The 27,730-nt window shown below is 42.7% G+C and overlaps 1 protein-coding gene across 3 annotated transcripts; it reads left to right on the top strand.

Moving 5' to 3' along the window:
• On the top strand, positions 1-27,730 carry ASB9 (ankyrin repeat and SOCS box containing 9). Of its 3 annotated transcripts, none has more exons than XM_019018827.4 (8): positions 1-93; positions 195-423; positions 12,789-12,868; positions 16,885-16,992; positions 19,325-19,475; positions 21,171-21,305; positions 22,790-22,981; positions 27,087-27,730. In XM_019018827.4, the coding sequence occupies exons 2-8, from the start codon at positions 330-332 to the stop codon at positions 27,209-27,211; spliced, it is 885 nt and encodes a 294-aa protein (XP_018874372.1). In that variant the 5' UTR covers positions 1-93; positions 195-329; the 3' UTR covers positions 27,212-27,730. The 3 variants fall into 3 exon arrangements, with proteins under 3 accessions (XP_018874372.1, XP_063559382.1, XP_063559381.1); XM_063703312.1 differs by having other exon boundaries at positions 3-93; positions 22,790-23,042; positions 27,087-27,223; XM_063703311.1 differs by having other exon boundaries at positions 3-93; positions 22,790-23,046; positions 27,087-27,222.

The following is a 27,730-nucleotide window of genomic DNA, read 5'->3' as shown; positions in this document are numbered from 1 at the left end:
GGTCTCAGTTTGGGAAAGGACGTGACATCAGCAACTTCGCAGACTTAGGGCTGGAGGGTTCTTGTGGCCTCTGGCGGGCCTCCAGCCAGTTAGGTAAAACGTGTGTGTGTGTGTGTGTGTGTGTACACGAGCGCGTGCCTCTCTGATCACAGGTAGCACTCAGATTACCCTGCCTGTTCTGTGCTTTGCTGCAGACCATTTGACCAGAACGTGTGCAGCTCAGCCAGCCACAGAACTGGAATTTTTCAGGAGCAGGGGGAGCATGGAGTTTGGACTTTGCTGAGCAACTGAAGTGGAGCGCAGAGCTTGCTCGCTTAGGAGAGAGCATCATGGATGGCAAACAAGGGGGCATGGATGGGAGCAAGCCCGCGGGGCCAAGGGACTTTCCTGGCATCAGGCTTCTTTCAAACCCATTGATGGGCGGTGAGTCATAGGGGCAGTGGAATCAGCCCTGGGGAGGTTGGCTAATGTGCTTAGGAGAGGAGGGTTGGGCAGTTTCAGTGGCTCTGTGTGAGGTGTCCATGGGGCTGTTACTGGGCAGATGTCCACAGCTCACTGGTATATATTCTTTACACAGCTGTTCAAAAATGTGTATACTTCTTTCTGCAGAATCCTACAGACAAGACAAATTCAATTGTCACAAATTATTCTCCAGTGAAAATTTCAGCTCCCAGGAATCATTCTTTGTGGGTCAAATGCATTATTTATTAAATTGGAGGTTTGAAAGTTACTTATAAATAGGAACATTTTTAATGCTAAAACTTTTTAATTTGTAAGTCTTAGGTGTTTGGCATTTAGGTGGGGCAGGGTTTATAAATGATGTTCAAACATTGAGCACTGATTGAGTCACTTTCAAAAGAGACAAAAGAGACTTTGTTTTACTTAAAACATTGGAGAATCATCTTACAGGTATTGTTCTCATCTGTCAAGTGGTGTCTGTGCTAATGTACAGAATCCCACAAATACACACTTTGGTGAGCATTCAGCAGGTGCCTGCTGGCTGAAAGGATTCTGAAAAATGGGTTTAGGCATTTGCACACAGGTTCTTATAAATAATAGTATATTGGCTGGTAATATACTGGTTAACTCTCCAGCCCCAAGTCTGCAAAGTTGCTGATGTCACGTCCTTTCCCAAACTGAGACCAATCAGTGAGGAAGCCTTGGAGTTTATCAGGAAGAAAACTCAAAGTTCGTAACTTTCGGAGAGCAAAGGGAGCAGGGTGAGGGTGAAGGCAACAGCTCACTTTCTGCAACTGTTGTTCACCCTGTTGAGATCCTTGGGGGCTTGTGACGGAGACAAGCCCCAGCACCCAGAGCTGGGAAAGCTGGTGTTGCAGCAGCCCTGCTGAATTGCTGTATTTATTATTTATTAATTTTTTTTCTCTTTGAGACGGAGTCTTGCTCTGTTGCCCAGGCTGGAGTGCAGTGGCGCGATCTCGACTCACTGCAACCTCCGCCTCCTGGGTTCAGGCCTGTATATATAGGCGGGGCGCGGTGGTTTACGCCTGTAATCCCAGCACTTTGGGAGGCCGAGGCGGGCAGATCACGAGGTCAGGATATCATCCTGGCCAACATGATGAAACTCCATCGCTACCTAAAATACAAAAATTAGCTGGGTGTGATGGCACGTGCCTGTAATCCCAGCTACTCGGGAGGCTGAGGCAGGAGAATCACTTGAACCCGGGAGGCGGAGGTTGCAGTGCACCGAGATCTCGCCACAGCACTCCAGCCTGGCGACAGAGTGAGACTCCGTATCAAAAAAAAAAGAAAAAAGAAAAAAATATATACCTGGTATACTGTCCACAGCACCTGTTGATCAAAGGGGCAATAAACAGGGACCCTGAAGTCAGTGAGGGTTTTTTGTTTTGTTTTGTTTTTTTGAGACGGAGTCTCATTCTGTCGCCTGGGCTGGAGTGCAATGGCGAGATCTCCGCTCACTGCAACCTCCGCCTCCCGGGTTCAAGTGATTCTCCTGCCTCAGCCTCCCGAGTGGCTGGGTTTGTAGGCGCCCGCCACCAACCCGGCTAGTTTTTGTATTTTTAGTAGAGACGGGGTTTCACCACGTTGGCCAGGCAGGCTGGTCTAGAACTCCTGACCTCAGGTGATCTGCCCGCCTGGGCCTCCCAAAGTGCTGGGATTACAGGCGTGAGCCACCACGCCCGGCCGTCAGTCAGGGTTTATTAATCTACTATACAGGTACCAAAAAGGTAAAAATCGAAGAAATAAAACACAAAACGCCTTCCCTTTGACTGAGTAGACTAGCCTGCTCATTCATTCATTCATTTATCCAATTTCACTTATAAAATGAGCAGAGTACTCAATGGTGAGTGGGATTTAGATCCACAAAGGCAGAACTGGATTAATCAGCAGATGTATTGAGCATGAGTTTGGAGAACTAGGAAAGCAAGAGTGGCACCAAAAATCACTTTTCACAAAGAATTTCTTTCTTTCTTTTTTTTTTTTTCGAAGTGGAGTTTCACTCTGTCACCCAGGCTGGAATGCAGCGGAGCAATCTCAGCTCACTGCAAACTCCACCTTCCCGTGTTCAAGCGACTCTCCTGCCTCAGCCTCCTGAGTAGCTGGGATTACAAGCGTCCGCCACCACACCCAGCTGATTTTTGTATTTTTAGTAGAGACGGGGTTTCACCATGTTGGCCAGGCTGGTCTTGAACTCCTGACCTCAAGTGATCGGCCTCCTTTGGCCTCCCAAAGTGCTGGGATTACAGGTGTGAGCCACCATGCCCAGCCACTTTTTACAAGGAATTTTAAATATATTTATATATATATTTATATATTTTATGTATTTTTATATATTTATATATATTTTTATATTTATATATATTTATATATATTTTTATATATATTTATATATGCATTCTTTTTTTTTAAACGGAGTCTCACTCTGTTACCAGGCTGGAGTGCAGTGGCACCATCTCGGCTCACTGCAACCTCGGCCTCCTGGGTTAAAGCAATTCTGCCTCAGGAGGGAGAGGCAGGGACTAGGTGGGACTACAGGCACACGCCTGGCTAATTTTTTTTTTTTTTTTTTTTTTTTTTTTAGTAGAGACGGGGTTTCACCATGTTGCCCAGGCTGGTCTCCAACTCTTGAGCTCAGGGAAGTCTGCCCGCCTCGGCCTCCCAAAGTGCTAGGATTACAGGTGTGAGCCACCGTGCCCGGCCGATAAATATATTTTTAAAGTAGCAAACCAATCATTATGGGAAAGAATCGGTATTTTGGTTGACTTCTACACCGTTGTTTTATAGCTAAGTACTGTATTTATTTTTGTTTCCACATGGGAGAGAGGCACCAGCCACTATTCACTGTTCAGGGTTTCTTTTTCTTTTCTTTTTTCTTTTTTATTTTTGAGACAGTGTCTCGCTCTGTCGCCCAGGCTGGAGTGCAGTGGCAGGATCTCGGTTCACTGCAAGCTCCGCCTCTCGGGTTCACGCCATTCTCGTGCCTCAGCCTCCTGAGTAGCTGGGACTACAGGCGCCCACCACCACACCCGGCTAATTTTTTGTATTTTTAGTAGAGACGGGGTTTCACCGTGTTAGCCAGGATGGTCTCGATCTCCTGACCTCGTGATCCGCCCGTCTTGGCCTCCCAAAGTGCTGAGATTACAGGCGTGAGCCACCACGCCCAGCCACTTTTTACAAGGAATTATATATATAATTATATATATATATATATATATATATATATATTTTTTTTTTTTTTTAGACGAAGTTTCGCCCTGTTACCAGGCTGGAGTGCAGTGGCACCATCTCGGCTCACTGCAACCTCGGCCTCCTGGGTTCAAGCAATTCTGCCTCAGGAGGGAGAGGCAGGGACTAGGTGGGACTGCAGGCACACGCCTGGCTAATTTTTTGGGGTGTTTTTTTTTGTATTTTAGTAGAGACGGGGTTTCACCACGTTGCCCCAGGCTGGTCTCCAACTCCTGAACTCAGGGAAGTCTGCCCGCCTCGGCCTCCCAAAGTGCTAGGATTACAGGTGTGAGCCACCGTGCCCGGCCGATAAATATATTTTTAAAACAGCAAACCAATCATTATGGGAAAGAATCGGTAATTTGGTTGACTTCTGCACCGTTATTTTATAGCTAAGTATTGTATTTATTTTTGTTTCCACATGGGAGAGAGGCACCAGCCACTTTTCACTGTTAGGGTTTCTTTTTCTTTTCTTTTTTTTTTTTTTTTTTTTTGAGACGGAGTCTCGCTGTCGCCCAGGCTGGAGTACAGTGGCACGATCTTGGCTCACTGCAAGCTCCGCCTCCCGGGTTCACGCCATTCTCGTGCCTCAGCCTCCTGAGTAGCTGGGAATACAGGCGCCCGCCACCACGCCCGGCTAATTTTTTGTATTTTTAGTAGAGACAGGGTTTCACCATGTTAGCCAGGATGATCTCAATCTCCTGACCTCGTAATCCGCCTGCCTTGGCCTCCCAAGGTGCTGGGATTACAGGCGTGAGCCAACTGTTTAGGGTTTCTAAAGTTCCTAATACAACCCTGGTGGGGTCAGGGTGGGTGAGTGGGAGTGGGCAGGTGTTATACTCAAAGGCATGGTGCTTGTAAAGTGAACAAGTTGTTACAGCTAGAGTGCAAAATGTGAATGTCTTAGGGAGTCTAGTGAAAACAAGTTTGAAGAGATGGAGTGGCAGATAAAGCTTGAAGAGCTAAGTGGAGGAGGTCAGGCTTCATGAGGCAGGGAATTGAGAGCCATTGGTGGTTCTAGAGCAGAGACCTGGTAATAAGGCTGTAGGTCAATTAACATGGTAGCCACAGCTGGGATAGATTGTGTTGGAATCGTGGGAGACTGTTGCATTCATCCAGTGGTTCTCAAATTCTCATGTGCCTCTACATCACCTGGAGAGCTTATTAAAATACAGATAATGCAGCTTCTGGCTGGGCATGGTGGCTCACGTCTGTAATCCCAGCACTCTGGGAGGCTGAGGTGGGCGGATCACTTCAGGTCAGGGGTTGGAGACCAGCCTATCCAACATGGTGAAACCCCATCTCTACTAAAAATACAAAAATTTGACTGGGTGCAGTGCCTCACACCTGTAATCCCAGCACTTTGGGAGGCCGAGGCAGGCGGATCACCTGAGGTTGGGAGTTCCAGACCAGCCTGACCAACATGGAGAAACCCAGTCTTTACTAAAAATACAAAATTAGCCGGGCATGGTGGTGCACGCCTGTAATCCCAGCTACCCGGGAGGCTGAGGCAGGAAAGTCGCTTGAACCCGGGAGGCAGAGGTTGTGGTGAGCCGAGATCACACCACTGCACTCCAACCTGGGCAACAAGAGCGAAACTCTGTCTCAAAAAAAAAAAAAAAATAATTAGCTGGGTGTGTTGGCACATGCCTGTAGTCCCAGCTACTTAAGAGGCTGAGGCAGGAGAATTGCTTGAACTTGGGAGGGCGGAGGTTGCAGTGAGCTGAGATCATGCTACTGTACTCCAGCCTGGGCAACAGAGCGAGACTCTGTCTCAAAAAAAAAAATGCAGATGATGCAGCTTTTGATGAAGTGGTAGGCCTGGGGTGGGGGCCTGGGAATCTGCATTCATAACAAACTGCCAGGTGACATGGATGGTACTGGTCAGGGACCATACTTTGAAAACCACTGCACTAATCCAACCATGAAACTTACATTTGGATCGAACTTTGGAAATGACAGAGAAAGGGCGATGATTTCAAAGGAAAGATAAATCAGCGTATGCTGCTTGATTAAATGTTGGAACTAACAGAAGGCAGGCAAAATTATAATGTTCTGAAGCCCAAAGTAATGTCAGATAAGCTAGATAAGAGGGAAGTTGGAAAGGAAGTTGCCTTGGATGCAGGATGAGGAGGGGAGGATACAGAGTTCTGTTTTGGACATGATAGTGCTAAACAATGATGCCCAGTGCACAGTATGATGACATGGGACTGAGACTTAGGAACGATCACAGGTTAGAAGCCAGAGACCTCAGAATGTTCTACAGAGGGGCTGTGGTTGAAACCTAGGGAAGGGAGAAATTGTCCAATGGCCAAGAGCTGAGAGTCAACCAAGGATGGAACCCTGGGACAGGCCTCCAGTTGATGAAGTAGGACCAGTAAGTTGGACAGAGAAGCAGAAAGAGATTCTGGATGTTGTAATTACACAGGTACTAAGGGAAGAGAAGTTTTCAAAGAAGTAGAAGTCACAAGGGTAGGTGCCTGGATACTTCTGGTCTCTTACCTCCTGTTGTGAATCTGACTGGCAAATTGCTACTCACCTTCTACACCCAACTGAGCCATTGCCCCCATGAAGCCCTCCTAGACTTTCCACCTCTCCCTACTCAAGTGGAGTCATTCTCCGTCTGCTTTGCATCAGTCCTGCCCCTTGGGTAAAACCTCAATTGTAGTTGGTTGCTTTTGTTTATGCTTCTGAGGTCTTAACCTTGGTGAAGTGTGGAATGCGGAACACTCAGAATGCTGTTTTCAAATAGCTGTGCCAAGAAACTCAGCTCAGGTGAAGCTTGTCCCTTTGCAGAAGGCCAAGTTAGAGGGGAAAATAGGGCCCAGGTGTGGATCATCTTGCTGCTCCCACCTCCACCTGCAGGCGTTTTTCTGCCCACTTCCCTGGGGGTAGGCAGGGAGGAAAGGCTATAAAAATGGGCAACCAACTCTTTATAGAGATTTGTTTCATGTTAGACTCTCCTGTCCAAGGAGCAGGGAAAGAATGTCTTAATTTTTTCCTGAAAGTAGCTTGTTACGAGTTAAGTTGTGTACCCTGAAAATATATATGGTTAAATTCTTAACCCCCTGTGCCTCAGAATGTGACCTTATTAGTTAAGATGAGGTCATAAGTAGGGTAGGATGGACCTTAATCCAACATGACCAGAGTCCCTGTAAGAAAAGGAGAAGGAGACACATGGAGAATGCTATGTGACAACAGAGGCAGAGATAGGAGTGAAGCATCTAGAAACCAAGGAACACCAAGGACTGATGGCCACTGCCAGAAGCTAGAAGAGGCAAGGAGGGATTTTTCCCTAGAGCCTTTGGATAGAGTATGGCCCTGTCCACACCTTGATTTCAGACTTCTAGCCAACTGCTAGCCTCTAGGACTCGGCGACAACAAATTTCTGTTGTTTTAAGCCACCCAGTTTGTGGTGTTTTGTTATGGTATCCCTAGGAGGCTAATTTATACCTACTCATAGAAACTTAGGAAAATACATTGAAGGATAAACTAACCACCCATAATTCCACCAGGCAGGTAATCACTGTTCCCAGTGTTTGTTAGTGTCTATCTTTTGGGGTTTTGCCTGAAGACTGACAACTGTAGAGATATTTCTATCCTTGGAAAATTGAGCCCACCCTGTAGAGAGTATTCACATTTAAACAGAAGACAAGCTAGAACAGGTATTGAAAGAAAACAATTTTATTGTCTTATGGTGAATTTTTAGATATTGGGGCACCTCAGGAGGGGTGAGTTTTCTGGGGGAAAACCTGCCTGTTGAGACAGAATGGGTGATAATGTGAGGGCCCTTTGGAGAAGGCAGCTTTATATTGAGAGAGGGAGACAGGAAAGAGGACAGAGAGAAGAGAGAGAAGAAAGAGGAGAGAAGAGGCTGGATGATGGAACTGGAGAAAGAACTGCAGTGGACAGGCCTGACTTGCCCAAGAGTTGCCTCAGTGGGCCTTTCTGTTTGTTTCTGACTGTAAGCCTCTTGTTTCTTTTTCTCCTCTTTCTGTTTGTCCTGTGATCAAACCAAGGTCCACAATAATTGTGAATACAGCACCCAGATCCTTTCCAGGTTCTGGCAGGTTGGTTCATGCCACTGAATCCACACTTATTGTGTCCTGAAGACTGAAGGCAAATACTCCTGTCCCCTCAGAGCAACCCAACTTCTTTTTTGTCTCCTTGACTTTGCAAAACGTTTCTCAGGATGAGTAGATTTATGCTACTGCCCAGCATTCACTGGGGTTCTCAGAACATCAGTAATAGCTATTTTCAGAATATACCAATTAGTGCATCTTAAATCTCTTTTGAAATAATGGAAATAAAAAAATGTTCCACAAATTACAATAAAAATGAAATGGCAGCCTCCCTAATGTGCTCCAGGTTTGATGAGGGTACAATTTAAAAGGAAGATAAGTTTAATGGCACTACTTGGAGGACTTGTGGAGTGGTTTCATTACAAGAGCTCCCTGCCCCATTTTACGCATGAGCCATAGTACCGGATCCATGGCATTGCCAATGACCTCATTTGACATGTATTTTTTTGGCAGTAAAACCAATAGACCATGGCTGAACCAGTGTTGGGAAAGAGTCCTTAATATATGCCAAGGACTTGGATAATGTGTTACGTACAGTTAATGACCCTTGAGTATCAAAGACTTGGGTGGGGTCAGTGGAAAAGCATGTCGTGACCTTGAATCTCCCCTTCATGAATTTTAGATAGTCTCCTACTATGAGCATTGTCCATGTTCTGGCAGGAAAATAGGTCCCCTTTCCTGCTTGTTTTCTGCCCTTTTCAGCTGCCAGTTAGCAGGAAAGCAAGGGCAACTGCTTTTGGGTTTAACTGGGCATGTGTTGAGCCTACAGCTCATTGCCTGCTTGGGGTGTGGGCTCTGGAAAACCATGAAGAAAGAAGCATTTCCCAGGCCCACCAGACAGACACTCGTTTGGATCCCTAAAGAGATATGTCTCACTCAGCTATCTTTTCAGTGTTTTCCAGAGTAAAAGAGAGTGTGTGTGGACTAATCCGTGTTGCAAATTATGGTGTTTGCTAATACATACACACGTACACGCAATCTATGCTCTCTGAATGTTAGAAAAATGTTAAACTAGGCCAGGTGCAGTGGCTCATGCCTATAATCCCAGCACTTTGGGAGGATGAGGCGCATGAATCACTTGAGGTCAGGAGTTGGAGACCAGCCTGGCCAACATGGTGAAATCCTGTCTCTACTAAAATTACAAAAATTAGCTGAGTGTGATGGTGTGCACCTGTAGTCCCAGTTACTTGAGAGGCTGAGGCAGGAGAACCACTTGAACCCAGGAGGCGGAGGTTGCAGTGAGCCAAGATTGCCCCACTGTACTCCAGCCTGGGTGACAGAATGAGACTCCGTCTCAAAAAACAAACAGAACATTACACACAAAGAAAAATGTTAAATTATTAATTGTCACTACTGTAAATTTTCACATAATCACTCATTTGTTCTGAGACCTGCTGAGGTCAAAGTCCTTGTATAAATTTGAGATGGATTTTGGTTTTACAGGGACTCACGTTTTTCTTCTGGGCAGGAGCATAGGCATACTGTGACAGGCTTAACAAACCCTGAACTGAAATGACTTTATGTTAGAAGGGAAAGCCTCATATACTGCTGATGGGAACATACAGTAGGGCAGCCACTTTGGAAAATAGTCTCAAAATAAACATTGTGTTACCATATCATACAGCAATTCTTTTAGGTGCATATTCAGGAGAATTGAAAACATATATCTGCTCAAAAACTTGTATATGAATGTTTATAGCAGCATTATTAATAATAGCCAAGAAGTAGAAATGATACAAATTTTTATCAACTGATGAATGAATACATAAAATGTGGCTTATCCATACAATGGAATTATTTGGCCAAAAAAAAAAAAAAAGGAATGAAGTACTGATGCATGCTAAAATATGGATGAAACTTTGAAACATTATGCTAAATAAAAGAAGCCAGTTGCAAAGTACCACATACTGTATGGTTTCATTTATATGAAATGTCCAGAATAGGCAAATCCATAGAGACAGAAAGTAGATCCATGGCTGCCAGGGGCTGAGGGAAGTAGAACTGTGGAGTGACTGCTAATGGGCACAGAGTTTCTTTTTGGGGTGATGAAAATGTTCTAAAATTGATTGTGGTGTTGGTTGCATAGCTCTGAATATACTGAAAACTGCTGAATTGTACACATTAAATGGGTGTATTGTATGGTATGTGAATTATATCTCAATACAGCTGCTTGCTAGCTAGCTAGCTAGAGATATTCACATTGTCAGCCCCTCACTACGTGTACCAGGACAACACTCTGTACTTCTCAAAGACACAAGCTGTCTCTGCTCTGTAAACACTACATTCTGCAGAGGTGCAAACTCACATAGCCTTTGTTATTCTCTTGGAGAAGTACGTACTTCTTTATTTGCCCTAAATAGAAAGAGTAATGGTCCCATGATGAATGAGCAGAAAGTAAGACCATGTGTGGCTACACTTGATAAGTGCGTCATTTTTATGAAATCTGAACAGTTACAAATTAGGACCCAATTTACCTGCCTGGACTGTTTAGGCTGTCGACAATAATAATCTTAGGGAGCTTTAAGAGAGGTTGGGGAATGTGGCAGCTGTATTTCTTAGCAGCTGAGCACTTGGAAAAAAAAGTGGATTAATCATCATACATATGGTGATCCATCAGGATACATTTGCAAATCTATTGAAAACTGATTTTCAAAACCTTTCTCAATTTGTGGCTCTTTGTTCTCATTCAAGATTTTGTGTGAATGGTATTTGGCATTATCAGCACCAACAGGGTGGAATTAGTTGTCCTTTTAATTCTAATTTGGAGATCAATCTTTCCATGTCTGCAGTCCGAATTTTAGCTTCCAAGCCCTAGAATCAGCAGTATTATTCCAGAAATAATTAGGAGCCTCAGAGAATGCCGTGAGGACATTGAGTATCTATTAAGCGTGAGGTTTTGACGGTACGAAAAGCCATTTCACTTAAGATGTACCTTGTCTCAAGCACCTTTAGTGACCCCAGAAGGAAAGCATTGAATGGGCGGTATGTAGGTGGGCTCATTTGTCTTCCTTTTATATACTAAATGCTTAATGAATCCATCTGGAAGAATGGTTATTTGCTTACTAATACAGATTTTCCAGGGCACTGATGGCTTCAGGTGGCAGACAGACGGGCCTCATGTGTTAAGTACAAAGTGTTAAGCCAACATGTGTTAAGTACAAAGGATACTTCATAGCCTTTCAGTTTGCAAGGTATAGATAGTTAAGTATCCTCCTTCTCCAGGTCTTCTCAGTTTTTAGGAGCTATTAGCCTCCGTGCAAGGCATAACTGGCACCAGACCTTTCTACCTTGTTTGTATGTAGTGTGTTTGGCGAAGCAGGTGGAGCTGGAGCTGAAGCAGGTTCAGGCACGCCTCCCTCACATTTCTACTGGAAATCAGATGAAGCTTGAGATGAGAAAAAATCAGATCTATGCCTCATTCAGTTATATTCAATTAAGAGAGAGGAAAGCATTTAATGGGTTGGGATTGGGTTTTCAGGCCTCTTTCCTAAGAATTTGTTTCCTTCTATGTGGTTGTAGAATAAATTTGCTATTTTATTTTATTTTTTTGAGACAGAGTCTCACTGTGTCGCCCAGGCTGGAGTGCAGTGGCATGATCTCGGCTCACTGCAACCTCCGCCTCCCGGGTTCAACCGATTCTCCTGCCTCAGCCTCCCGACTAGCTGGGATTATAGGCGTGAGCCACCACACCCAGCTAATTTTTACATTTTTACTAGAGATGGTGTTTCACCATGTTGCAAGGCTGGTCTCGAACTCCTGACCTCAGGTGATCTGCCCACCTCGGCCTCTCAAAGTGCTGGGATTGCAGGTGTGAGCCACCACGCCTGGTGTAAATTTGCTATTTTAAATAGCAATGATGATGAGGTGTAATCAAGACTCTCTGTTTAGTGTTAGGGCAGGATAATAATAGTAGCTAGTATGTGTTGAGCCATGGTAAGTACAGGTTGAGCATCCCGTCTCTGAAATCCTTGGGACCAGAAGTGTTTCCAATTTTTTCAGATGTTGGAATATTTGCATATACATAATGACTTATCTTGTGGATGGTACTCAAGTCTAAACACGAAATTCATTTATGTTTTATATACACCTTACACACATAACCTGAGGTAATTTTATATAATATTTTAAATAAGTTTGTGCATGAAACAACGTTTTGACTGCAACCCATCACATGTCAGATGTGGAATTTTCCACTTGTGGCATCATGTTAGTACTCAAGAAGCTTTGGATTTTGGAGCATTTTGGATTTGGGAGTTTTGGGTTAAGGATGCTCAACCTGTATATTATATATTAGGGATGCTCAACTTGTAACTTTACAGAGAAGGAAACTGCGGCACTGGGCCTTTCCCGGGACCCACAGGTCAGAAAAGGTGAAGCGGGTCTGAATTAAGAGCTTTCTTTAACCACCTTGGCATGCTGCCTTTGAGGGTAAATAATGTCCCTGTTTCAAGGTGAGACTGAACACTGATTTGTGCTTAATATTAGGACAGGAGATAATCTATAAATAGATATGGTTCTGTTTAGATTTGATTCCAAACCTAATGGTGTATGTAATTACATGATTACTACTATTAATACAGAACACTGTTTGCTGAGATGCCAAAGTCTGTATTTCATGCAGGAAACTAGACTGGCAGCTACAGCTTAACACACTAATGTTGGTAATTAGTGAAGCTCTCGCTTAACTAAATGGGCCATTTGCCTTTGAAACCAGTGTGTAAATAGAAATAGAGTAATCTGTCATCCCAATCCACCTCTTTTGTCCTCAGTTTGAGGACTGGCTGTAGTTCTTTCCCAAGCTATCCAGACATTTCAAATAAACTGTGCACAAAAAATATTAATAAAGAAGAGAAATGCTGAATTCCTGATGGGAATTTTGGTTGAGTGAATCCAATGTCTCCCTCCATCCAGGGCCTGTTAGGCTCTTATTGATGGGCAAGGATAAGCCTCTGGGTCTAAGTGCATTAGCAGGATATAACCCATTCCCCTCTTTCCATACAGATGCTGTGTCTGATTGGTCTCCTATGCATGAAGCTGCAATCCACGGACATCAGCTGTCTCTGAGGAACCTCATCAGCCAGGTAGCTTTTTGAAAATACAATACAGAAGAAACCTATCAAAATATTAAAACAAATGTGTGACATAATAACATAGGGACTTTTAAATTAATTCATTAAATAGAAGACCTAGTGGTGATTCTAGTAACTACCATAATGTCTAAATAGGATGAGTATAGATTTTGAGATATTTTAGATGTCTACAACAATTGTAATACAATAGAAAATATCTGTAATTTCTATTGGAGATAACTTTACATAATACTATTACTACTGTGGTTTGTTGTCTGCATTCTGAACTGAAGGATATGCTAAATTTCAGATAGAGCCGAGTGAGAATAAATGTGCTTTAAAAAATCCAATTTCATAGACCTACCTAGAGTAAGAAGTCCTCCTATAAGAAAATAATTTCTAAAGAAAAATTTCATACTATCCTAAGCCACTATCTTAAGCCATTTTTGGTAGCAGCAGTCTATTATAAATAGATTATAACACTAATTCTAGCTAAAAGAAGTTAGGCTACTTCTCAGATAAAATTAGAAATTTACCCTATTTTGATAGCATGAAAAATGATCACTGCAGCCTTTATATATCACTTCTTAAATTGGACAGATACTCATTTACATTCAGTATTTATGTGTTTATGAAACATCAGCCAGAACCATATCTCCAAGTTCTATCACATTATTTGTGTAAGATGTCTTTTTAGAGCCCCAGTTTCTGCTTTCATAAAATGAGCATTCTAATACCTACCTAGGTCAGTCCACCCCATAACTCAGTAACAAACCATCCCAAAACTCAGTGACATGATACAGTAACCATTATTTCTTGCTGATGTGTGTTTGTGTCAGTTCATCTAGGCTGGGCTTGGCTGGGCTTGGCTCCCAGCTGTGGGTTGGGTGTAGCCCTGCTGCACATCTCTTTCATCCTGCTTGGACCACTGGCTACCTGAGGAATTATTTTCTCTTGGCAAAACGCTGGAGCACAGCAGGACAAGCCCAACCATGCAAGAATACTTCCAATCTGTTCATGTCACATCTGCTAACATCCCACTGGTCAAGTCACATGACCACATCCAAAGTCAAGGCTCAAGAGAAGTACATTTTGTCAACTAAGAGTAGTTGACGACTGAAAATAGATATATTAAAGTTAAGCCATTCAATGTTTTTTTTTAAAAACTAAGAACTGACTGTGGACTGAACACTGTGAAGTAATGGGTTAATTACCTTATGATTTTATATGACTCAGACTTGTTAATAATTTAGACAAATCACAATTAATTTAAGGTAGAACTGTAGCTTGATGATGAACTATAAATGAGTTTCTAACTTTACAGAAGGAACCTCTCTGCAATGTGAATATGTGGTGAAAACTTTTTGTTTGTGTTACGAATAGCTGTGTTGTTGTATTTCATTTACCTGGATTTATGTATAAACACCTAAATGCTGGTTTTATTATTATTATTATTATTATTATTTTTTTTTTTTTGAGATGGAGTTTCGCTCTTGTTGCCATCTGGAGTGCAGTGGCGCGATCTCGGCTCACTGCAACCTCCGCCTCTTGGGTTGAAGCAATTCTGCCTCAGCCTCCCGAGTAGCTGGGACTACAGGCATGTGCCACCACGCCCCGCTAATTTTATATTTTTAGTAGAGACGAGGTTTCACCATGTTGGTCAGGCTGGTCTCAAACTGCTGACCTCAGATAATCCATCAGCCTTAGCCTCCCAAAGTGCTGGGATTATAGGCATGAGCCGCCGTGCCTGGTCTAAATGCCGGTTTTACAACGGCAGTTGTGCCTGGAGGAGTATGCACATTTTCCTATTGGTTGTTTTTATGGTTGCCTTTTGCCCAAGTTCTGTACCTCGGCCTGCCTTCCCCCAACTTGTGTCTGATACACTTGCGTGATTTTTGCTTCATGTGACAATCATAGCCCTCTTGTGGCATTGACAAAGCTACTTTCTATAAGTGTGATGACTGTGAGAAAATAAGATATTTTCTCCTGCCAATTGGACATTTAAGTCTTAGGTATGAATAGTAAACTAAGAAATGACATATTCTTTTCTTTGATCACGACAAGAGTTGGCAAATTTTTTTCTTTTTTTTTTATTTGAGACGGAGTCTTGCTCTGTCGCCCAGGCTGGAGTGCAGTGGCGTGATCTCGGCTCACTGCAAGCTCCGCCTCCCGGGTTCACGCCATTCTCCTGCCTCAGCCTCTCGAGTAGCTGGGACTACAGGCGCCCGCCACCTCGCCTGGCTAATTTTTTGTATTTTTAGTAGAGACGGGGTTTCACCGTGTTAGCCAGGATGGTCTCCATTTCCTGACCTCGTGATCCGCCCGCCTCGGCCTCCCAAAGTGCTGGGATTACAGGCGTGAGCCACCGCACCCGGCCAAGAGTTGGCAAATTTTTTTCAGTAAAGGACCAGATAGTAAATATTTTAGGCTGGGAGGCTGAGGCAGGAGAATGGCGTGAACCCAGGAGGTGGAGCTTGCAGTGACCCGAGATCGCGCCACTGCACTCCAGCCTGGGCGACAGAGCAAGACATCGTCTCAAAAAAAAAAAAAAAAAAAAAAAAAAAAAAGAATCTTAGGCTTTGCGAACCATGCAGTCTCTGTTGGAAGTACCTAACTCTGCTGTTTAGCAGAAAAGCAGTTGTAGACAATATGTAAATGAATGGGCATGGCTGTGTTCTGATAAAACTTTGCTTATGGATGCTGAAATTTGAATTTCATAAAATTGTCATGTGTCACAAAATATTCCTTTGATTTCTTTTAAACCATTAAAAATGTAGAAACCATTCCTAGCTACAGAAGCAGGTGTAGGCTAGATTTGACTCTGTAGGCTACTGTTTGTTGACCCCCTTGTCAAAACTATGATAGAGCTAGGAAATCTAAGAAAAACAATTAAATGTCAGGAAAAGGAAGGTTTTTTTGAGAAAAAAAATTGGGTGAAACTGATATTTTTATTACAAATATTATTAAATCCTGTGTGTTACTAAATACTTATGTTTAAAGAGCAATTATATTAGTTAGTAGGTACATTTCAATTTCCTAAAATAAGAAAGTACATTTAGGCTTCCTAAAAGGTACATGCAGCAGTCTCTTTTCCCTCGCAGTTTGAAAACTTCCTTTTAATTGTCTCACAAGGTAGAGCCACTTGTGAATATGTTAAAACTTAATAATTGCTTGTTAAAACTTAGCAATTTGGGCCACGCTGACTTTAAAAAAATTGAGAAATTTCATAAGCATAAAGGAACTTAAACACGTGTGCAGTTGAATAAAAAGTGATGATGATGAGAATATTGCCATGTGACTGCCTCCCCAGGTCAGGAAATGGAAAAATAGCACAATGCTGGCTCCTCCAAAGACTCACCCATCCCTCCCCTTATTGTGCTTTCTAGAACACAATCCTGTCCCTCTTCCACAGGAGTAACCATTATCCCGATTTGCTTGTTTTCTTTATGGTTTTACTCTATATATTATGTCTTCTGAAACAATATGGGGTAGTTTTGCCTAATTTTGAACTTTAAATTGATGTAATCATTCAGTGTGTATGCTTTTGGATTTTGCTTCTTTTGCTCAACATTATTTTTGCAAGCATCACCCTTGTAGTGCTTGCCATTATAATTTGTTGGGTGTAATCTTTCTGCTGAAAGATTATACCAAAGTTAATTAATTCAGTCCATTGTTGATGGACATTTGGTTTGTTTGCAGTTTTTGACTATTATGACCAATGCTGTTGTGAATATTCTTGTATATTTATCTAGATGTATATATACCTAAGAGTCAAATTGCTGAGTCATAGGCATATGCATTGTCAGCTCTAATAAATACAGTCAAACTGTTTTCCTGAGTGGTTATACCATACCACACTCCCACCAGTAGTGTGGCAATTTTTTTTTTAAAGTCAATATAAACACCTTAGTGTAAGATCTGACTTTGAGCCAGGTCAGCTTTGTCATAGTACTGGAATGGTGGCTGAAAAACAGCCCCAGGGCACTGTTGCTTTGCACCCCTTACTCTGACTGTTTCCCCTCCTTCAGGGGTGGCCTGTGAACATCATCACGGCAGATCATGTTTCCCCACTCCATGAAGCCTGTCTTGGAGGTCATCCCTCTTGTGTAAATATTTTATTAAAGCATGGAGCTCAGGTAAGGGCAGCTGAAACAACATCTTAGAAACCAAGAATGAAAAATGACTATGTATATCCCTTCTGAATAACTTCCAGCACTTTTGATTAGACTGATTTGAAATATGAAGACAGTTGTTTTTCAAGAAAATTATGTTCATCAGGCTTGTTTGCTTTAGTGATAGATGGATGAAATACTAAATTTTTAGTCACGCTTACAGTCTATATCATTTTCTTTATCATACACTACTAATAAATAGTTATTAGACTTCTGTCTTCATTGTTATGGCCGGAAGGTAATGAAATATTGTGGAAAGCACACATTTGCCTGGGATGGCTAGGATGTCTGAGGAGACAGAAAATCTATGTGGTCATTCATCCTTTAGCTGGCAACCTGGACTTGTTCACATGGTAGCAGGGATTGCAAGAGCAGCAAAAATGGACCTGTTTTGTGTTAGGCAACTGAATGGTGGGTTGGGGAAAATTATGGGCTTGCTATCTTCTGGCAACAGCAAATGCAAAGTCCCAGAAATGATAGTGAGCAATTTTTATATCTTGAAGTCATTCCTTACGGCAGGACAGTAGAGTAGGTGAGAGGGTTCAGAACATAAGCAACCTTGTCCATGCCAAAAAAAGAATGGGCTTTGTCCTGAGATCAGTAAAGAGCCAGAGGTGAGTGCATTGCCAGATTTATATTTGGGTTAAGAAAACATTCAAAACTTGGAAACAGGGAACGTGTCAAGGTGAAGCAAGAGACACCTAGGGTACAAACTTGAAAGAAGTGCTCGCTCTCAGGGTCCTGCACTATTTGTGTGACTCCAAAAATGAATATGTCCTTAAATTTTTTACCCTGGGCAACTTTTATGCCTCACTCTAGTCCTGGCCCTGCTTGGAAGTAGAGTTTGAGAATGAATTCGTTGTCTTCACAATATCATTGCTTAAAAGATTCACCAGATAATCATTTAATGATACACAAGAATGTGTCCGCACTTGGCTTTTCTATTCACTATTTAATTATAGCCCAAACACTGTGAAGTTAGACATTAACTTTGAAATTTCTGTCTGATTTCCAACATTAGAAAAGATAGCCTCAAAGATTATAGTTTTATGGCCCTATAGGACATTAACCAGTTTTTATGTTTTCATTTTTTTAATTTTTGAGATGGAGTCTCGCTCTGTCGCCCAGGCTGGAGTACAGTGGCATGAACTCAGCTCCCTGCAACCTCCGCCTCCTGGGTTAGAGTGATACTCCTGCCTCAGCCTCCTGAGTAGCTGGGATTATAGGCACGCACCACCACACTTGGCTCATTTTTGTATTTTTAGTAGAGATGGGGTTTCATCATGTTATCATGTTGCCCAGGTTGGTCTCGAACTTCCGACCTCAGGTGACCCGCCCACCTTGGTCTCCCAAAGTACTGGGATTACAGGTGTGAGCCACCGTGCCCGGCGGAGTTTTGTATCTATTAGCAAATATATTTCAGCAGTCCATTGACTATATACGTTTTTCTTTTTTCTTTCTTTTTTTGAGACGGAGTCTCACTCTGTCGCCCAGGCTGGAGTGCAGTGGCGTGATCTCGGTTCACTGCAACCTCTGCCTCCCGGGTTCAAGTAATTGTCCTGCCTCAGCCTCCCGAGTAGCTGGGACTACAGGCACATATTGCCATGCCGGGCTAATTTTTTGTATCTTAATAGAGACTGGGTTTCACCATGTTGCGCAGGCTGGTCTCGAACTCCTGAGCTCAGGCAATCCGCCTGCCTCGGCCTCCCAAAGTGCTGGGATTATAGGCGTGAGCCACTGCGCCTGGCCAAATGTTTTTTTGAGCCAGCCTTACCATCTTACTGGTTCCCTCATTAATGAATGAGTTGAATAAAATCTTGGGTATGTGTTAATTCTATATTTGTATGAAAGTCAAGTTTTTTAAAGTTTTCTAAATTATACTTTAAGAATATACTAAATTATACAGCTAATAATTTCAACAATTTCCTCACAGCAGCAAGAGTAATCTTCTTGCACCTGTTAAGAAATTGAATTGGTGTGGGATGGGTCTAGGAAAGAAGTTTAAAATAGGGATTAGTTTGTAAGCGACTGAAATTATCCTAACTAGTTTCAAAGTTCATGTTCCTGGGGAGGGCATGGAGGAGATAGAACATTGAGTAACATTTTCGATGCTTTATAGCCACTCCCTAATTCCATTTTTCACAAAAACCTGTGGAATTTGGTAGTTATTTCTCCATTTTATAGCTGAAGAATTTAATGCTCAGAGATGTTAAATAACATCTTCAGAGTGGTGGACCCCACATTTGAACCCAAAACATCCCCCTTCCTGTCTTCATTCTGGAGCTTCTTTTACCAGGTGAATGGTGTGACAGCAGACTGGCACACTCCACTGTTTAATGCTTGTGTCAGCGGCAGCCGGGATTGTGTGAATTTGCTTCTGCAGCACGGAGCCAGCGTTCAACCTGAGAGTGATCTGGCATCCCCCATCCATGAAGCTGCTAGGAGAGGTAAATCTGTTGAGAATTTTTTTTTTCTACCCACTCCTTCAAGGGACATCTTACTGCTGAAAGAAAGAAAGAAAAGGAGATATATTTTAGAGCAGTAGTTCTCAAAATGGAGTCCCAGGACTGGAAGCATCAGCATGACCTGGCCTGCAAATGCAGATTCTTCGGCCTCACTCTAGCCCCATTCAATCAGTAACTGGGGATGGGGCTCAGCCATCTGTATTTTGTTTAATAAGCCCTCCAGCTGCTTTCTGGTACACAGTAAGTTTGAGTGCCTCCCTTTTAGAGCATTTTGAATGTTTTTCACTGCTATATTACTGAAACAGGGCTTGGCACATAGTAGACTATCCATCAATATTTGTGGAATCCGTTGTTATACCCGTGACCTTATAGAAATCAAGTTATTTCATAAAACAAATTATATTCTTCTATTTCAGGGCCTTAAAGAACATTGTCTCAGTGACACTTAAGTTTGCCAAATGAAATAAGCTTTCAATTTTTGAAAGTATTTGATGTTGCATACAGTTTGGGATAATTCTTTTCATTAAAGCCATTATTTTTCTGATAGTCTTAGCTCATAAAATCACAAGTTTTTATTTTCTCCAATATTTATCATCATCGTAATGACCATACCTTGTCAGAGGGCTTTCTATTTCTCCAGTGGCTTTCATAGAATGGCTTCCCATTTGACTGGACCAACCCACTCATAATGATCTCCCAAAGCATTAATATTATTTATTGAGAACATCTTAACTCATCATATTCGCTGCATACATAGAACTAAAATACAGCAAGAGAAACGTAGAGGAGCAATGTCAAAAATATGACATCCTGGACCAAGGAAGTGTGATTCAGCTTTCACCTAGTTTTTCAGATTGGGCCCTGCTCATGTTGGATTTGGCAGTTTCTTCTAAGCCTTGCCTATACCCGCTGTGGCCTGTTTCTCCCGGGCCTGCCTTTGGAGAGGTTGTAAGTTTCCTTCCCTGTCCCGTGGCCCACACTGTGACTGTGCCCTTTATTCTTCAGTTCCACCTTCAGGTCCTGTTCCTCCATATCTTTCCCCAGCTCTCACTTCAATTTCTGTACTTAGACAAACTACAAAGCCACAGACAATTGAAAAAGGTGGATAGTTGCTGGTTGGTTACCGTGGCTAGTAAACTCAAATGGAGTTTCACCCGTAGTTGCAGATTGCATCCTATGGTCAAACCATTAACTGATAGCAGTGGTTAAAATCACTCCTGATTTGGCCGGGCCTGGTCTCACGCCTGTAATCCCAGCACTTTGGGAGGCTGAGGCGGGCGGACCACGAGGTCAGGAGATTGAGACCATCCTGGCTAACACGGTGAAACCCCATCTCTACTAAAAATACAAAAAAGTTAGCAGGGCGTGGTGGCGGGCGCCTGTAGTACCAGCTACTCGGAGGCTGAGGCAGGAGAATGGCATGAACCCGGGAGGCGGAGCTTGCAGTAAGCCGAGATTGCGCCACTGCACTCCAGCCTGGGGGACAGAGCGAGACTCTGTCTCTAAAATAAAATAAAATGAAATAAAATAAAATCACTCCTGATTCTAATGAAAGGAAATAGCTTTTGGTCCCCTGGATAAGCTGCTGCCAAATTTAATGCAAAATGGGGATGGCAATGTCTTTCTAGCTAAGGGAACTTGTATTGTAACTGTTTTTCTTCCTGCTTTGGTCTGCAGGCCACGTGGAGTGTGTCAACTCTCTTATAGCTTATGGGGGCAACATTGACCATAAGATCAGCCACCTGGGCACTCCACTCTATTTGGCTTGTGAAAACCAACAGAGAGCCTGTGTCAAGAAGCTTCTGGAGTCAGGTAAAGCAAAAAGCAAACCAAAACAAGAAAAGAAAACGAAAAGTAAATTAAATGTATTTTAAACATCTTACTGCTGTAGGAGAGAAATTAGTGTGGGCAATGGAGCTGGACAAGGTCAGGGTTCATATTGACTGTGTTCCCTTGGGGAATTATTTCACACTGTTTGAACTGTAGTTCTCTCATTTGTAACGAGGATGAGGAGGAGGAGGAGGAGGAGGAGGATGATGATGATGATGATGATGCCTCTTCTCAGGGTGGTCCTCAATGATTATTAGTTTCTCCTCCCTTTCCTCTGTCTCCCTCCATTTGGCCAGTCACATTATTAAGCCCTGCATAACTTGCAAAGCTGTTGGATTAGTGTTGAATCTTCCTATTTGGGACCTTAACCAGTTCTCTTTGATTAGATATTGAACTTGCCCCATTGCAAATATTATATTTTCCTTGAAAAGGCCTATGTACCCTTATTTCTTTTCACCTCCCTGCTGTTGTCCAGCCCCCTTCTCAACACCTGGAACACCATTTCATCACCTCTTTAATTATCTGAGTCCTATTTATTCTTTAAGGCTTCAGTAATCTGTTTCCCAATGAATGTTGTTACAGTCCTTATTGCCTCCTACTCATCTGGCAGGCATTGCTATGAATTAAGAGATGCAATCTCTGTCTCTCCCCCACTGCCCACCCCACCTCTGCCACTCTGGGCAGATTTTAAGCCTCTAGCCTGGAAAGGGCCATGTTTGATATCCCTCACAAAGTCAAGAACAATACAAGACCAGATCAGTTAACATTTGTTGAGTGGACATAGATTTTCATTTTACCAGAGGGATGGCAGCTCAGGCAAAGCCACATGTTCCCACATGTCACAGTGAAAGCTAGGCTCTGGGCTGGGGTGGGGATTTGTTAAGAGTGTAAGAGTGGAATTGGGTGGGGACAGTCCTAGAAATCCACCTTATTCCTGAAAGGGAGAACTTTGCCACCTTCCCTGTGATCTTGGGATTGGCCAGTCCAATCCAGGGGTTGGTTGGTTGCTTTTCAAAGTCCAAATGACCAGTCCCAAGTGTCCGGTTTTACACCCTGTGGCAGCTGCACACCAGGTGAGTTTGGCTGCTTGGTGTAGGCTGGATTTCACCATCTAGCCTCTCCGTCAGACTATACTGGCTAATACTTAGGTTCCATTAATAATAATGTGGAGCTTTTATGTCACTAGGATTTTTCTTATATGCATCATGCCTATCTATGTACAGTGCTGAAAGGCAAATTTTTAACTTTCTATGCTATATTCCTCATGCTGTACATTCAATAACATTATCAGGTGGGATTTTCCCCACATTATTAAATGGAATCAAATCATCTCCCATTTTTCCAGGATTGCTGTGCTCAATATGGATCCCCTCTTGTTAGGAAATTTTGGGGCTCGGGGCTTTGAAAAGCCCCGATGGTTGGATTCTGCTCCTTGCTGACTCTTTTTTGTTCTTGTGACTGTTTAGGAGCGGACGTGAACCAAGGGAAAGGTCAGGATTCCCCACTTCATGCAGTGGCCAGGACAGCCAGTGAAGAGCTGGCCTGCCTGCTCATGGATTTTGGAGCGGACACCCAGGCCAAGAATGCTGAAGGCAAACGTCCTGTGGAGCTGGTGTCTCCAGGGAGCCCCTTGGCCCAGCTCTTCTTGGAGAGAGAAGGTGCTTCTTTGCCAAAACCTAAGCCCTAATCTGTTGACATCCCTTGAGGCTCTAGTAGAAGGCAGGTATTTGGCAATTTCTGACTCCCATTCCTATAAAAAGATCATTCTCTGACATCACCAAATCTGGGAAGTTGAGATAATTCAATATTCAATGAGATACAGTACTGGTCACAGTACAGTAAATAACCGTCCTGCTATTTAGCATATTGGATACAGGTTTTTGGGATGATCTAATATTCATTATGGGGTAGGCCAGTTTTTCAAAAATTAAGATACTGTTTCAAAATTTTAGTATTACATTTATTTAAAACATGCTTTATAATGAGGCAGCAGAGTCCTCTTTGGGGTTGTAAGAGGCCCCAGGATATCTTGTTGAACCACAGATGGGCCAGACTACTGGACACTTCGTTTCTGGGCTTAAAATGCAGCTGTTTAAGAGTTTAGGGTTCACACCAATCCAAAGATATTTACTATTATAAATTAACCAATGATAAGTCCACACTTCTCTATAAGTAAGAACTGAGACTCCCAACTCGAACAACGAAATATTGTGGTTGAGCAGTGTGTATGGAAGTAGGGCTTTGAGGCCTGGGCTGGGCTGGGGAACAAAGACACCTCAAGTTGGGGAGCCACCTCTTGTAATCTTCATGGGCTCAGAGGCAGTTGAGCAACCAGCTCAGTACTTCTTTTCTTACCAGAGTGTGGACTCTGAAGTCTTAGGGATTCTGGGACTTTGAAGCAGGCCTTCCTACCAGAAGGATTCTGATGTTATCTAGTTATTTTCTCCCCACATGATGAGCAGTAAGGTTGGCTTTGGGCAGAACTGTAAAGTGGGCTAAGGAATCCTTCTTCCTCCTACTCTCACTGCCCCAGGGTACTTGCAGTCAAGTCCCTGCCTGGGGGCATGACAAACAAGGCCTATGCTCCTGAGCAGTGCTGGTCAGGCAGAAAAGATTGACTCCAGGCACAAGGAACAGTCCAGTAGAGGCCCCTTACAGTTAAGCAGTGGGATAATCATGGAGCAGTTCTATCTGCATTTTAATAATTACTTGTTTTGAAAAAGTTCTATGTCTACAAGGCCTATAAAAATATCTTAATTTTTAAACAATCAGAATAAAAAATGAATAGAACAACATGGATTGTAATCATCTTTATACCAACAGTTGTGAAATAGAATTTTTAATTGTTTTCATTGAGAAAGGGGTTCACAGAGGCAAAAGTGCCTCAGGTCCCCCTCAGTCATAACGTAGGGCATACGTTAATGTAGGATGTATATGTCCCCTCCTCCATCAAACAACCTCATAGCATTCTCAAATTGCCTCCCCTGGCTTTTCCCTTCTGCTTTATTTCCCAGAGCCATTCCTAGAGACAGTAATTACTTTAATTTTGAATTTATGTTTTGCATGGTGACAGTGTGGCCTATGGTCCCACTAGTTTATGAGGTGTCATTTGCTGCTGGAGAGAATCACCACTTGTTTTGCCTCCATGAGTCAATTTTGGGGTTTTGGTGTAGTCACCTCTCAGAGGGCTCTGAGCCCACAGGAAATGGGGTCAGGAAAGTGCAGAAAACTAGACCTGTGGATTGCTCACAGCAGTTTCTGTCTCTGGGTGCCCCTAAATTCATTTGCTTCAGTCCACCTATTTCTCTGTTTCCTGGGGAAGGGAATTTATTCAATTACTGTCCTCTTTCAATGGTATGGCAACAGGAGAATGTTGGTAAAACCCAACCATGTTCTGAATTGGGCTTTGCGTGGGTGTTAGGAAAGGTAAGATTTTCCCGTTTTCTGAGAAAAGGGAAAAGATTTTAAGAATATTACCACCTCACCCTTGATAAGCATCTAAAGCAGTGTTTGCTCAATTAAAACCTAGAAATGACTGTCAGCCCAGCACGACCGCAGCCCCCATCCCCCCTCACCCAGTGCACTTTGGCTTTAAAACATCAATGGTTGTTGCTGGCCGGGCACGGTGGATCACGCCTGTAATCTCCACACTTTGGGAGGCCAAGGTGGGCGGATCATGAGGTCAGGAGACCGAGACCATCCTGGCTAACGTGGTGAAACCCCGTCTCTTCCAAAAATACAAAAAAAAATTAGCCGGGCGTGGCGGCAGGCGCCTGTAGTCCCAGGTACTCGGGAGGCTGAGGCAGGAGAATGGTGTGAACCTGGGAAGTGGAGCTTGCAGTGAGCCGAGATCACACCACTGCACTCCAGCCTGGGTGACAGAGTGAGACTCAGTCTCAAAAAACAAAAAACAAAACATCAATGGTTGTTGCTGGGGGAAAAAAGAAATCAAGGCCCAAAGGAATATGCCAATTCATAAATATACAATTAGCTGGTTTTATTACCGAGCAAAGCAAACCCCTTGAATATTTGCAGGTGCCAGCAAGTGACTGCAAATCTGTAGTGGGTTTTCAGCTCTGTGTCTATGGACTTGAAGCTACAGTTGTTTTACATTGTCTTACTTGTAGTAAACAGCAGCATTCAGTTGGCATCAGTAGTTATTAATACACTGAGTTTCCTGTGACATCCCGCTTTTCTTAATTCTCTATCAGGCCTGCTCTGAGATCTTGTTATTTGTAATGCTTTATCAGTACCTCCTACGGTTGCCTCTGACAGCGTTTCTAGCACAGATGATCAGTCACGTGTTTCAACATTCCTTAGTGAGGTTAGATTAGGTTCAGTTTCCCCACAGTGTGCTTTTTGCTGCTCGTTAATATGTGCCTTGAGAACACTGGGAAGCCGTTCATTTTTAAATGCTTTGAGTATACTGGGCATCATCTCGCAGGTGCCTTACTCCAACAGGGCCCTTCTGTTAGGGCCTGGTTTAAAATACTGCAAGTATTTTTTTGATTGTATATGTGTCGAGTTCCATCTCTCCTTGTTCTGCATCACCTTGAGAGATAAGTTAACTCGGTTGATCCTGTAGTTGGTGGTATTGCTATAGGAAAATAGAGACCACAGTATCCTTTTGGCTGTATTCTCAACCCTGACCGCACACTCAGATGACCTCGGGCACATGCCTTTAGAAAATCCAGATGCTTGGGCTTCACCCAACAATAATTGAAGCAACATCCCTGGTTGGGGGGACTCAGCGTCCATGTAGTTGAATGTACCCCCACCCCAGGTGAGTCTGAAGTGCTACCTGGATTGAGGGCTACAACTTTATGGAGTTCTTGAGGGTATATAGTTTTGCTTTTTAAAAAATAACCAAAATAAGATTCCCATTACAATTTGATGCAAGAACAGGGGTAGGGGGGCGGGGAAAATCATTCCCCATCCTTTTGCCCTGTAACAGAGTTTCTCAACCTTGACGCTATTGACATTTTGAATCAGTTGGGGGCTGTCCTGTGTACTCTGGGATGCTTAGAAGCATCCTTGGCCTCTCCCATTAGATGCCAGTAGCACCCTTCCTCAAGTTTTGGCAACCAAAAATGTCTCCAGACACTGCCAAATGTCCCCTGAGAAGCAAAATGATCTCCTCCTCCTTTCCTTCCCTGAGCCTCCTCCCAGTTGTGAACCACTGTCCTAAAATGTAAACTGTTGGGTGTTCCCTAAGCAAGCTTTGTGCTAGCTAGTTCACTTTTCACCTGTGAATTGAAGCATTGGAATAGCTCTGAATACAAGATGTAAAAACAAACATGACTTCACATACTCTTAGGATTCACTGTGAGCTCATTATTTTTGAGTACCTTAATTTGCTCAAGTTATAAAATAAAAATGTTTGCATCTAGAAATATGCCCTTATTTTTAAAGATAAAAGAACACCATTAAACATAAATTTTATTTGTATTATTGGAATTTTTGTATAGCTGTGTAATTCCCAAGTTATCTTATTTAAGCCTCCATTAGTGAGGCTAAGCTTTAAATTTCTTTCACTCTGTTCTAAATTAAAAACCGAGCAAGCTTATTTCAATTAGCTACCGGAAAAGAGAGAACATAGCCTAAAAATGCCTTCTACAAGAAAACCCCAGAAAATGGTCTTAAATCGTTCAATATTATTTCCTTATAACAATGTTCTATCTTGGATGCTTTTTTTTTTTTTAAAAAAAGAAGTCTTAGATCAAATAGCACCATTGTATGACTTGTCTTATGATCTTTCTCCAGGGCCCCCTTCTTTGATGCAGTTATGCCGCCTTAGAATTCGGAAGTGCTTTGGAATCCAGCAGCATCATAAGATAACCAAACTCGTCCTCCCAGAGGATCTGAAACAGTTTCTCCTACATCTTTAAATGCATCTAGGGAATGGATTCACAAACGATGTGAAAACATTATTGAGTGTTGTAGCCACTAGAATTTTAAAATCAAGTTGGATTTATAGAGTTTGACTAGTTTATTCGATTAGATTTGTATTTGTTATAAACTTATTTATGGAGTTTGACTAATTTTTTCTATTCAATTTGTATTTGTTAAACTCAAGCCAGGGTTGAAACACACTGCATACGTTTGTGTTATTAGTTAGAAGGCATGAAGACTTTTTTCCCTGCTTGGAGAGTGTCATAAGTTATTGTTTTGCATATCTACTGCATGCCAAGCACTTTCTGCATCATCTAATTTAGCCCTCACAGCAACTGGGTCAAGATGTCCAATTTTCCAGAGTAAGGATAGAGGAGTCAAATTCAAATACAGGTTTTCTGACATTAACTTATGTGATGACTTGATCGAGGCAGGATTTTCCAGCATCACTGTCCTTGTTCCATCTCTGCTATATGGGAATGAAAATAAAGAAACATATTTCTTGGTTTGTCTAA

The sequence above is a fragment of the Gorilla gorilla genome, chromosome X (genome assembly GCF_029281585.2).
Source record: "Gorilla gorilla gorilla isolate KB3781 chromosome X, NHGRI_mGorGor1-v2.1_pri, whole genome shotgun sequence".
In the NCBI taxonomy this organism is placed as follows: domain Eukaryota; kingdom Metazoa; phylum Chordata; class Mammalia; order Primates; family Hominidae; genus Gorilla; species Gorilla gorilla.
This window is presented reverse-complemented; position numbering and strand designations above follow the sequence as displayed.